The sequence below is a fragment of the Tamandua tetradactyla genome, chromosome 26, assembly GCF_023851605.1.
Source record: "Tamandua tetradactyla isolate mTamTet1 chromosome 26, mTamTet1.pri, whole genome shotgun sequence".
Lineage (NCBI taxonomy): Eukaryota > Metazoa > Chordata > Mammalia > Pilosa > Myrmecophagidae > Tamandua > Tamandua tetradactyla.
Window position 1 is genome coordinate 38,387,775 of NC_135352.1, and position 13,594 is coordinate 38,401,368.

The 13,594-nt window shown below is 35.4% G+C and overlaps 1 protein-coding gene across 2 annotated transcripts in view; it reads left to right on the forward strand.

The window, feature by feature from the left end:
- GLRA3 (glycine receptor alpha 3) overlaps nt 1-13,594 on the forward strand; it is a 210,766-nt gene that overhangs the window by 170,360 nt on the left and 26,812 nt on the right. For both annotated transcript variants that reach the window (XM_077144360.1, XM_077144361.1), the window contains exons 6-7: nt 1,964-2,101; nt 9,196-9,410. In XM_077144360.1, coding sequence (XP_077000475.1) covers nt 1,964-2,101; nt 9,196-9,410 — 353 coding nt within the window. The remainder of the gene's footprint in view (nt 1-1,963; nt 2,102-9,195; nt 9,411-13,594) is intronic.

Below are 13,594 nucleotides of genomic sequence, written 5' to 3' on the forward strand. Positions count from 1 at the left end.
TTATGGACTGTAATGAATTAGCCTATTTTGATTATGAAACGGCAATACTTAAATCACTTAATGTTACTGATCAATATAAGAACAAGCTAAATATGCCAGTTGTAAATTTTATTAGACTAACTAAAGCTTATCTTTGAGGGGACTTCAGAGAGCTAGTTTCTTTTAGCAGAAGACTTTGGAGTATAAAAGCAAGATGGCTTTTTAGTTCATTCTCCATTCACCTGTCTAAATTGGGGCAAAATCTCACATATAACATCTTCAATGATTTCAGATATGGAAGAAAAGGATACATCTTACCTGATGGAGATAAGAATTGGTTACTGTCTTTAGTTTCTTGGGAAATGTGCATTTGTCAAAAGAAATAAAATGGTACTTATGATGGCTATATTAAAGGACTTATGTATAAAATGAAAGCCTTCTATTAATAAATTAACATTAATTGCAGGATTCAATGAAATGTATTCCTACGTACTCACGTCAAACATATATCCTTGTAGTGCTAAGTCCAATGGAACTTACAGGGGTAGTCCTGTGAAGTTCCCATAGTTGTTCAGAAAATTGGAATTCAGACCTGCCCCCTTGAATCTGAAGGACTTCACAGTCTCTAATGAGGTGTGGTTGCTCCATAACAAGCCATCACACTGGTGGTGCTGCTGCTAAAGAATTTGGTTGTGTAAAGAGACTCTCTCATCTCTGAGGCTCTTGCTACTGGCATCTCCATCCTCTTCATCCCTGCAGTGGTAGTTGCTAGGTGTGCCAGAGAGTCAGTTGTGTGCTCTGGCTCCACTTGCCACTGCCACAATTAGAGCAGATCCTTCGCTCTTTCTGGAAGGTTCTCTTCTCGGTATTGGAGAGGTGGGTGAGAAGGGAGCCATGATCACGTCCTTCCCCTGCCGTTGTTCTGTTCACCTCACATGCTCCAGGCCAGCTATATCTACGCACACAGTCTCTTCCCCACAAAACAAGCTTCTTTGCAAGGGGATTTGTTTGGGACAGTTTCCCTCGTCTGCTACTTCGTGGACCTGGAGCTTCTGCTCTCTCTATCTGACCATCTGACTCCGTTCAGATGACAGACCATGCTTCTCTCCATTTCTATCTCCAAGGTAGTTATGCGTCAAAGAACTTTTTGTTCCAAGTAGTAATAGTCTCCCCACAGTCTCCTTTCACTTCTGACTCCCTCTCTGCAGCAGTCTTCAAACTTATGGTTCAAAAACGTCTCATTCAGAGGAAAGTAAAAGATAAAATTCTGCTATTCCTAGATACCTTCCATACAGAAACATGAACTTTTAATTTAGTAAAATTTTTGACCAGATACCTTAGTTAATTCTCTCCTGAAATCATTGACGGTATGTGCAAGAGTTGCCTCCCTCACAAATTATTTTGCATGGGTTTCCTTTGTATCCTGATTTTCCCTGTGTAGCAGACAAGTCTTTTCAAGATGCCATTTTGTCTAATTAGGGACTTGGAATAAAGGAGCAGAAAACATGAAACTGAAAAAATTAATGGTTAAATCAAGAAAATGCCAGCTTTGGTAATTTCTCCCCATGGATGTTATAGTTTAAGTAATCTGTTAAGTAATAATTTCAGTTTTTGTTTAAAGGGTCTTGCATATTTTGAGAGGAGTTGAGGGGAAAACTAATGGAGTGGAACCAAAATGAGAATTACTGAATTAACCCATTAGCTGACAATCATCAGGAAAGAATGTATATGCATTTTCTTTACTGTTTGTATATGCCATGTTATACTTTTTATTAGCCTACTTCATTTTCTTACATTATTTTGTGAATGTTCCACATGAATAGACTTCAATAGACTTTTGTGAAATGCAGTTGGACAACACACAGCTCAATTGGTAGAGATATCATGATACTCCCATCCTATGAAAACTGTACAAGTGCTTTTGATTTCATTTCTTTCAATGCCCTTTTTTATGCTTTTAATATTTTTATTATGCTTTGCCTAGTTGGGTACACAATGAATGATCTCATTTTTGAATGGCAAGATGAGGCACCTGTACAAGTGGCAGAAGGACTCACTTTGCCCCAGTTTCTGTTGAAAGAAGAGAAAGATTTACGATACTGCACTAAGCATTACAATACAGGTAGGGGCTCAGTGTTTGTCATAGGATGTGTGACTTACGGTTTTATAATAATGCAGATATTTCTTAACTATAATGCCAGGTTAATGTATTTTCCATAATCATAGAGCAGAAACTGGATGTATTTGCATTTATGGATGCTTCAACTTATTGCATATTCTTATATAAAATGGAACCAAAGAAATGTGAGGTGTTCAGTTACATTTAAATCATTTTTTGGTATGTGCAGAAACCCCATTATTACATAATCCTGGTGTTTCAGAAAAAGTTCCTTCAATTTCTTTATGAGCAATAAAATGTATTTTCTTATCCTCCTTGGGCAGTAAACACTGTGTTTGCTAATGAAAATGAAATATGACATTTTTTTTAGGGTTCACTTGTCGAAACTTTCCTTTTGTCCACATTTTCATGTATTTCAAGATATTTCTCTTTAAGCTCCTACCACCCACATACTGACACGGGAAACTCCTGACTTTGAGAAAATACCAGACATAGTTATCAACAAGATTGAGAGACTTAATGTGATATCCGTGCATTCATGAGCTCGGTTTTAAATTCTCAACTAGCATGGGATATTCCCGTAATACCTACCACATAAAGTGTTCTCATGCCTTCCATCAGACTGCCCACAATTGCAGCAGCATCCTGATGTGCTGAGTGCATGATCACCCTCTAACATCAGCTGATGCGTTTATCGTTTCCTTACAGTAACTGTGATTCATCTAGGACTCAACATTTTCCAGAATTGTGATCTCACTTTTCCACATACATGGTCCCTATTCCGTCTTAACTCTTAGTCAATTCACAACATCTGGTGACAAACTCCCTGCAATTTTCTTAGCTCAGTGGTGAGGCTGATATCTAACTTAGAGGTTCAAGGTTAATATCACAATACAAAGACGAAAGGCAGGCAGCTCTTTTGCAGCATCCTTGATCACCTCTCTAGGGGAAGCTGCGATGATCAAGTCATTTTAGAGAATTCCTAAAACCCCAGAGAGTTAGTTCAGGGAAATGAAGTTGTGAACACCAATGGTCTATCAAAATGTTTTTGTACTGCCTTGGCTTCCATCTTACTTGGTGAAGTCTCTTGCCTCAACTCTGACATTTGGTCTAGTTAACAAACAGCTTTCCAGCCCTGGGGCATAAGTTCCTCCAGAGTCCAGGGCAGCCTCTACCAGCACCATTCACACACCTCACCAGAACCCACCACCCTGGGACGCCCAGTTCCTTTCTCTCTAAGCACATGCTTGCTTTAAACAAACCAATGTTTGACTCCCGCTGGGAATCTATTAACTGCCACCTCTGGATCACATAAAGGCACAAGCACAGGGACCACTCTTGCTCTGCCTGTGTGCTCCCCACCCACTGGTTGAGACATCTGAGCTGGTGGCACTTCCTATGGACCCCTCAGGGCACCTCTCACTCTTTGAGACCTGTGAGTAACGAACCTTCTTTTCTCAGGCATTGTGACCTTGGTTTTTCCATTATGCTGCACCCGTGCACTCCACCGGGACTTAACTAATTTGTAACAACCACCTAGGAGTGAATTGTCAAGACCTGCATATTTTCAGTTATCTCCATGGTCAAGGCCCTTTCAGCAAGAGTCTTAGAAGTCTCACGACTTTACAGTCTAAGAGAGTATAAGACAATTATCTGCCCAAAAATTATAGAGAAAGTAAAGGCATCTGAAAAAGTTCTCACTCAGATATGCAATTAATTTACTCCAGATCCTAAGCTCCACTTTATTTTAACACTCATAATAGGACCCTCTGCTGATTATTTCCCAATAATAGTCTAGGATACCTCGTAGTTCCACTATGTGGTGTATACAAGTTAAATGAATAAAAATACTATGTTACATAGGAACCACACTTGTAAATAGGCTTTCCTCATTATAAAGTGAAAAACACTAAGGTCAAAAATGCATTCATTCACAAATGAATTGCACAGATTTAAAGACTGTGTTTACTTTTATCTTCATTATCTGAAAATGTTCTTTGATTGTATGCTTCAAAGCCCCATGATCTGTCCCTTACCCATATCTCCAAAATCCTCCTCTGCCTTTCTCCCGTTGCTCTCTTGTCTGTTGCCACAATGACTTTCTCACTTATGCCAAAATCATTCCTACCTCAGGTCCTTTGCACTTGCTCTTCCTTTTGTACCTAAGATTCTTTCCTGACATTCTTCCAAACATAAACTCTTACGTCCTTCACATCTCTGGTTAAATGCCAGCTACTAACATATCTGTCGTTAACAGGCATATGTTAAACACTCAGTTCCCTCCACTTTCTGCTGTCACTCTCTGAAATAATATTTTTCACTTATTTATTTATTTGTTTGTTTGTTTGTTTGTTTAATATCTGTTCCCCTCATTGTCATATATTTGTAAAAGTAAAAATAATATCTACTCTGTTTATGTCTCTATTTCTGGGATCTGCTCAAGAAATATTTGATGAGTAAAACAACAAAGAATGGATTTGAACATGGGAAATTTGTGAACTCTACATGTGAGGACATTATAGCTTTTCTCCCTGGCATGGGGAAGGCAGAGAAAAAGTTTCCTTTATGCCTCTATCAGTAAAAACACTTTTTTAAAAAATCAACTTTATTAAAATATTATTTCCATACCATAAATCCACTTGTTTAAAGTGTATAGTCCAATGCTTTTTAGTATATTTACAGATTTGTGTAGCCATCACTGTAATCTAATTTTGAAAGATTATCATCACCCAAAAAAGGAACCTCATATATTGGCATTCACGCCCCATCCAATTCTCAGGCCACAGCCCTAAAAAAATCACAAATCTACTTTTTATCTTTATAGGTTTGTCTTCCATAGAAATGGAATCCATGTGGTCTTTTCTGCCTGGTTTCTTTCATTTAGCAAAATGGTTTGAGCATATTCCATTTTGTAGCATTCATTCCTTTTTATTGCAAAATAGTTTTCCACTGTAAGGACATACCACATTGTATTTATTTATTCATCAGTTGATGGATATTTAGAATATTTCCAACTATCATTCACTATAAACAGCAGTGCTAAGATTATTCATATGTGTATGTACATTTTTATATTTCTTGCCTGTATATCTAGCAGTGGAATTACTGAGAAATATAATGAAGCCATGTCTAATATTTTTAAGACCTGTCAAACTATTTTCTAAAAATTTTGAGCCATTTTACTTTCCAACAAGCAATATCTGAAGTTCCACTTTCTCTACATCCTTACCAACACTGGATACTATCTCAGTTTTTTTTTTTCTTTTATTTTAGGTATCCAAGTGTGTGGGATGTGGTATTTAAGTGTGGTTTTGATTTGTATCTTCCTTACAATTCACAATGAGCATCTTTCCATGTGCTTATTGGTTATTTGTATATCTTCCTTGGAAAAAACACATATTCAGATCCTTTGCTGGTTGTCTAATTGGATTATTTTCTTCTCAGTAAGATGAGCGAACACTTTCTCCAGGTGTGTGTTATCTTTTCACTTTCTCTAGTAAAGAACAGATTCCCATACACCACCCACCACCTTGCATTGGTGTGGAATATTTATTACAATTGACAATAGCAACTATTTTTTTAATAGCAGTTATCTTTATGGTAATTGATGAAAGATTATTGAAATGATACTATTAACTATAGTCTATACTTTATATTTTGTGTGTTTTTCTCATACACCACCCTATTATTAACACCTAGCAGTGTCATACATTTGTTATAGATCATGAAAGACCATTCCTTTACTTGTGCTATTAACTATATATAGTCCATCATCTACAGTAGGATTCACTGGGTTATACAGTCTTATGTTTCATCTTTTAATTTTTATTCTAGCAATGCATATGACGTAAAATTTCCCTTTACTACATTCACCTATATAATTCACGTTAATTACACTCATAATATTGTGCTATCACCACCATTGCAAGTGTATAGAAACACAGTTGATTTTGCATATTAGCTTGTATCCTGTAAACTTGCTGCTGAACTCATATATTATTTCCGATAGTGTTTTAGTGGATTCTTTAGGATTTTCTCTATACAAGACTATGTCATCTGCATATAATGATAGTTTTACTTCTTCTTTTCCAATGTGAATGTGCTATATTTCTTATTCTTGATTAATTATCCTAACTAGAACCTCCCAGTAAAATTTTGAGTAGGATGTCAAGATCAGAATTCTTGTCTTGTTCCAAATATTAGTGGGAATGCATTCAGTCTTTCACCATTAAGTTTGATGTCAGCTATAAGGTTTTGGGAGCTGTCATTTTTCAGGTTTAAGAAGTTCCTTTCTTTTTCCATTTTATTGAGTGTTCTTATCTTGAAAGAGTGTTGATTTTGACGAATGCTTTGCATCTGTTCATATGATCATATAATTTTTGTCTTTATTCTATTAATATAGCATATTACATTAATTGATATTTGGATGTTAATTCAACCTCACATTCCTTCAATAAATTCTACTTAGTTTTGGTGTACAGTCCATTTTACATGTTGCTAAATTTCACATGCTAGTATTTTGCTGAGCGTTTTTACAGCTATATCCATAAGGCATATTGGCCTGCAGTGCTCTTTCTGTGATGTCTTGCTCTGATTTTGATGTTAAGAGTATTGGCCTCATAAAATAAGTTGAACTGTTCCGTTCTCTTTTACTTTTGTTTGGGAAGGTTGTGAATTTGTGAAGGATTGGCATCAAAACTTCATTAAGGCTGTGGCAGCTCAGTGGCAGAGTTCTTGCCTGCCATGCTGGGGACCCGGGTTCAATTCCCAGTGCCTCCCCATGTCAAACACAAACAGACAAACAAAAAATTTCATTAAATGTTTAGCACAAATTCACCATCGAACCATGTTTCCCTAAACTCATCTTTATAGGAAGTTTTAAAATTACTAATTCTATCTATTGTTATAAATCTTTTCAGATTTCTATCTCTTCTTGAGTTATTTTCAGTAATATGTGTTATTTTATATGTTTTCCATTTCATTTGTTACCTAATCTGTTGGCATCCACTTATACCTAGTATTTTCTTATAATTATTTTCATTTCTGTAGTATCAGTAGTGATGTCTCTCCTTTATTCCTAATTTCAGTAATTTGTTTCTTCCTTTTTGCTTGATCAATCTGGGTAAGCATACTTTTAATTTCAAATCACAATTAACTCAGGATAAAGCTCAAATGCTGTAAAATAGATGATAAAATATAAACATGCTTCAAGTAGTTTCACAGTATTGTTCTACTAGTGTTAGCATGTCACAATAATCATCACACAATTTCATGATGTCTCATTTACTTCACTGTAAGAAATTGTCTCTTTTCAGTACAATTGTGCACTTAATTCTATCTCCAAAAATAATGTATTATTAAATTGCTATACTGGCTTTTTCTCTCTCTCTTCTCTTAGTTTTTCTTATTATTCATGCATTTGTTTTCTTCTCACTATTGAATTTAATTTGAAAAGTGGGAGAGGGAGTAGTATATGATTCTAATAATGACATTTATATACAAATAGTAAGGTTGTTGTCTTCTATGCTACTGATAGTTACTTAAAATACTTTTTTAATGAAAACTTAAAGAGATCTTTTTTTTTTCTTGAGAATCCTACGAACCTTAATGATTTTATTAAAAAATCCGAGTGTTCAGTAATGGCTATTCATTCATCAGAAGATTACTCTGAGGGTTATTTAACAGTGACGTCCTGAAAATATTTCAGTCCTTTTTGCTCCATTTCATTTTATGATGTTTCATCATTTCATGAAAATTTTAAAAATATTTACACTTGAATACAGCTTTAAAAATCCAAACTCTTTTCGTGCGCTTTAGGAATCTTTAGTCATTCTGCATTTATTTGATAAGCTGATGAAAGGATCTTCACTAGGTTGAACATGCTTCTGATTGCTAGACACTTAGGAGGGGAATAGAGCTTTTCCAGAGCTGATGAGTCTCCTTCGAGACCTTTCAACCTGAACTCCTATCCTCCCTTCATCCGGAGCTGGAGTCCTTGCATCCCAGTAGCATGCGTCCCCATCGCCTTAATAGAAGCTCTGTACTGAGTCCTGCTGGCAGCACACGGCCGGTTTCTCTGGATGTGTTCGCTGGTGCCTCGCGTTCATGTTTTGGTTACAGAACATCATTCAAAGACAGAGCGGCATGTTTACTTCCTGTCATCTCTATCTCCAAATAGTCAGAATAAGGAGGGAATAAAAGTGAAAATTAGATGATTCAGAAGGCCAATTATTTTAAAGAGAAATAGCATGGGAACGGGGAGTGGAGACAGAGATAAGCAGAAAAATCACCATCATGTTTGATTAACATTTAATTTACTCCTCTGTTAATTTCTTTGCATATTACAGACCAGAAAGCATAAATACATGGGACAAATATACCTTACTTTTTTTAAGTATGTTTTTAAATAATGTTTAAAGTTATTCATGGGAAACACCTATTTTTTGCTGACATTATTATTTAAGGAACTATTCATCTTCAATTTGATTTGTCTTCTAGCATTTACTTTAAAGAAAGTGTTAAATAAGGTAAAGCCTCTGGAACAACTAACACATGGCTCTAAAAGAAACACTTGAAAGAACCAAAATGGGGTGGGCGATGGTGGCTCAGCAGGCAAAGTTCTTCCTGCCATGCCGGAGACCCGGGTTCGATTCCCGATGTCTGCCCGATTCCCGATGTCTGCCCACACACACACACAAAGAAAAGCACCAAAATGGTCAGTGAATAATCATGGCCTTTATATAGCAAATGCACATATATTCAAGGTTTTTCTCCTGTCTGTCTCAGAGGCAAGTGTTAGAATCAAGTGAAATAAAAGTTTTTTTAGTATTTTGACAAGTAAGACACGCTACTCAAATGTGAAGTAATTAGATTGCATAATATTTCCTGAAACAGTGCATGCCCATATACTGTTATATACTAACATTAAAAGTAAGAAAATATTTTTGAGAAAACAATTTGAATTTGTGAGCTAGGGTTACATCTTATTGCCATAGAAAATTTTAGGGCAAGTTATTATGACAACAAAATTGTGATACTTGGTGCATAACAAAGACCTATTTTTTATCAATCATTACCTTTATTTTGCAACCATTTAGGAAAGTTTACGTGTATAGAAGTGCGATTCCATCTTGAACGACAAATGGGATACTATCTGATCCAGATGTACATTCCCAGCCTCCTGATCGTTATTCTCTCCTGGGTTTCATTCTGGATAAATATGGATGCAGCCCCAGCCAGAGTCGCTTTGGGAATAACCACTGTGCTGACTATGACAACACAGAGCTCGGGCTCACGAGCTTCCCTACCAAAGGTAAGTGCCCTGAGTGATGTGCACATATAGTTATAGAGATATCATTGTCAGCGTTCATCAGATTTTTTCAATGACGTTTATATTTCATTATTGATTTTTAAAGTAATATATAATCAAAGCAGGCAACTTGGAGACACAGAAATAGATGAAGAAAACAATTCTACTAACAATATCTGCTATTTATATTTTATTTTATGACTCCCAATTATTTCAACATTAATAATACTCTCATTTATTATAGGATTTTCTATATCTGTAGACTTTTAAACATTTAGAAATATGTTGGAAAATGTCATATATTTAGAATATATGTAAGTTGAATCTACAAGATAATGTAGATTTAAATGGTTACACGATTCTCCATTTTATGGATTGTGAAAAAATCTTTTCACATATTTAGTATTGTTTTCTTCATATAAATTCTTAGAAGTGGAGCTGCTGAATTGATGTCTATATACATTTGCCAGTTGGAAGCTATTATATACCCCAGAAAAGCCATGTCTTTTAATCCCCATTCAGTATTGCTGGGTGGAATCTTTTTGATTGGTTCTATGGAGATGTGACCCACCCAATTGTGGGTGATAACTGTTGATTAGATGGTTTCCACGGAGATGTGTCCCAACCCATTCAAGGTGGGGTTGCTTACTGGAGCCCTTTAAGGGGTCTTTTTGAAAAAGCTCATGCCAACAGAGTTACCAGAGCCAAGAAAGCCATACTGACAGAGATCTTGAGAGTTGCACAAGGAGAACACCCCCAGGGAATCCTTATGAAATGAGAAGCAAGAAAAGAAAATTAGCAGATGTCACCATATGCCTTTCTAGCACACAGAGTTATCCTGGACCCACTGGCCTTTCGTGAATTGAGGTATCTTTCCCTGGATGCCTTAGTTTGAACTTTTTCGTGGCCTTAGAACTGTAAACTTACAACTTAATGAATTCCCTTTTTAAAAAGCCATTCCATTTCTGGTGTATCAATTCCAGTAGCTTACAAACTAAAAAACACATTGATATGTATTGTCAGATTTTCCCCCTGAAAATTTTATAGCAATTATAGTCCCAGAAGTATTGTATGAGAGTGCTCACAGCACTGCGTCCTGGGCTAAATATAAATACAGGTTTATTTTTTGTGTACTTGTTTATTTATCAAGCTTTTAAGTAACTATGGGTCAATAAAAATGAGAGCTTATCTAATTCCATGATATTAGCCCATGCTCATTGCCAGAATTAAAATAAAAGCATTCCTTTAATGAGGTTTAAAGAATCCAATATTTCTTTTCACAAGATATGCTGAAATAAAACATAAAGCCTTTTTCGTCTATCTAGCAATAAAAAAATACTTTCTTTCTCCTAAATGACCTCTAAGAAAGGACTTCCTATCATGTAAATATAATAACCCTGTCTAATGTCCAATAAGCTTCACTCTTATTTTCATTACATTGATATTCTTCAGTGCAAAAAAAAATATTGACTTTGAGTGTATATTTGATGCTAACTACTTGCTATGTCAAGAAAATTATAAATCGACTGTCATGGCTCACTTAACTTTTACTGTGAATTACACTGTATAATTTAATCATGTAAATTAAACTGTCTAAATAAATAGAAGTGAAGACAGGGCATTTTATCATTAAAAATTGTTGCTCAATAAAGCAAGAACTTGATAATTGATAATGCTCATTCTACCTCTCTAAGATTTAATGGTTATCTTTCAAAAGTATGCATTTTATTAATATTTATTTGCACTTTCACCATAGTACACATCAATTGGTGTTTTCTGAAGCATTGTCTTTGTGAAATTGTAGATCTGTGTATAATTTATAGACTAATAAATATCATTTTTATTTATATCTGCATAAACGTCTCAAGGGATCTGGGTAATAGTTGAAATTCCATGGTCCATTTGTAAAATCAATCCCCATGTTACCCACTGATTTTCTTCATGAGCTAACCAGAAATGGCAGCTTAGTTCTGTACGTTGTCAACCAGAAAGAGATAACAAAACACTCCAGTTCAGGAAGCTGCTTTAATTCATTCAGAGCCCTCTCTCTTGCTTTCTCTCTCTCTCTCTCTCCTCGCTGTCATTTTTTTCTTCCTAAACTGATCAAATAACCATCCACCCATATACTGTCTCTATGTAGCATGTGGAACCAACAGACAGGAATGAGCTTTATCTTGTCATCATTCTACCTGTCATGCTACTTGCCTGGACTGCCAGCTTGGAGATCAGAATGCCTATTACAATGATAAAAATCAATGTGATTCATATAAATATTTTAATATTATGAATATTTTTAAAACATTCACATTTCTGATTTCAAGAATGTCAATAGATTAGAGAAGACTGTGCTAGTCAGGGTCCCTAGAGAAACAGAACCAACAGGAGAGATCTGTAAATATAAGATTTATAAAGATTTCTCATGCAACCATGGGAATGGAAGAGTCCAAAATCCAATAAGCTTGGAAGTCCAATAAGCTTCACTCTTATTTTCATTACATTGATATTCTTCAGTGCAAAAAAAAATATTGACTTTGAGTGTATATTTGATGCTAACTACTTGCCATGTCAAGAAAATTATAAATCGACTGTCATGGCTCACTTAACTTTTACTGCAACCCTGAAGCTGGCAGCTCCTATGAAGGATCTGGAAGAATTTCACAGGAGAAGCTCACTGGCTGAAGAAGCAGCAAGATAATCTCACTTCTCCCATAAAAGCCTTCAACTGATTGGGTTATTTCATTATGGGTGACATGCCTTAGTTGATCAGAGATGTAATCAGCACAGATGCAGTCAACTGATTGATGATTTAATATACCAACCTTCTGGATTATCAATCAGCCACGAACTATTCTTGCAGCAATGTGCAGGCCAGTGCTTACCTAACCAGAGAATTGGGTATAACCACTTGGCCAGGTTGACATGAGAACTTAACCATCACAATCCACCCTTGTCAACTTGGGAGCTATACACATCAACTTGAAACACACTTAATTTTCAAAGAGAACACAATAACAGACATATGTTTCACCTAACAATACTCAACTGCCCTGCATGCAATCAGAAATGCACTACATCCCTCCAGAATAGAGTGCAAGTCTTTAACATCCATTTTAAAGCTTCATATGCTATGACTGAAATACTTATGACATGAACAGTAAAACTTATATCATATGAGAAGAGGAAAACAAGATATTTGCTTATGTACCAATGCAAATGTACTCATAACAAAACAGGGAAGACACCAGAACCTAACCATTGCAAAAACTATTTGGAAAATATCTTTGCAGATTAACCTTCCTTTATAAATGTGCCTGATTTTTCCACAATTTTTATCTGAGTATTTTAAAATGGCAGCAAAATGGATTAGTTGATAATAAACCTATGTTGTTTAATTATTTATGCATAATTTGCTAACCAAAATACATTAAACAAACTACAAGTATAAAGTAGTGTGGTTCTTATCTCCCTTAACTAAGGAATTGATGGAATCCTGATCAACCAATCTTATTTCTGTCTAGATCTTTTCCTTACATCAGCCTGTTGAAGTTCTATTTTTAGTTGTTTTCTAATATTTCTCTCGAGTCTTATTTCATTTCATATTTGAAAGGGCACTTCTATGAATCATTTTTTAATAATTTCAGCAATTTCCCATTCTCTCATTCTGTAACTTTTCAAAGAACAACATTTTCATCATCCATGTTTCCCTGTCCATTGCTGACCCAGAGTTGTTTTTGTGCAGATCTGTAAAACGCTATGATTTTACACATCTCCTTCAATCTTTATTCTTAACAATTCCTAATAAATTTGCCTTCACATGGATTTACTATCTCTTCTCCTTGTATTTTGAAGAGATGGATACAAAGATTGATAAGTTTTGGGTAAAGGAACCTGCTTATTCCTTTACTGGAATGCCAGGAGGAGCAGAAAGGGAGAGAACAAGTAGGATATAGCTCTAAAATTATTTGGAGATACTAGTTTCTAGTTCTTAAGAGAGATATGTAATTATGATGATGATGAAGAAGTGGGTGCATTTTATACTTTTAACATAATACAATGAAGAGAGAAGATACAACGAAGAAAATTAAAATTTTTTTAAATGTACATACGACTATACTTAAATTGTCCCTCATTTAGTTGGGGAAATGTGAGAAAGTAAAGAATTTTTAGGGTAATACATAGGAAAGTCA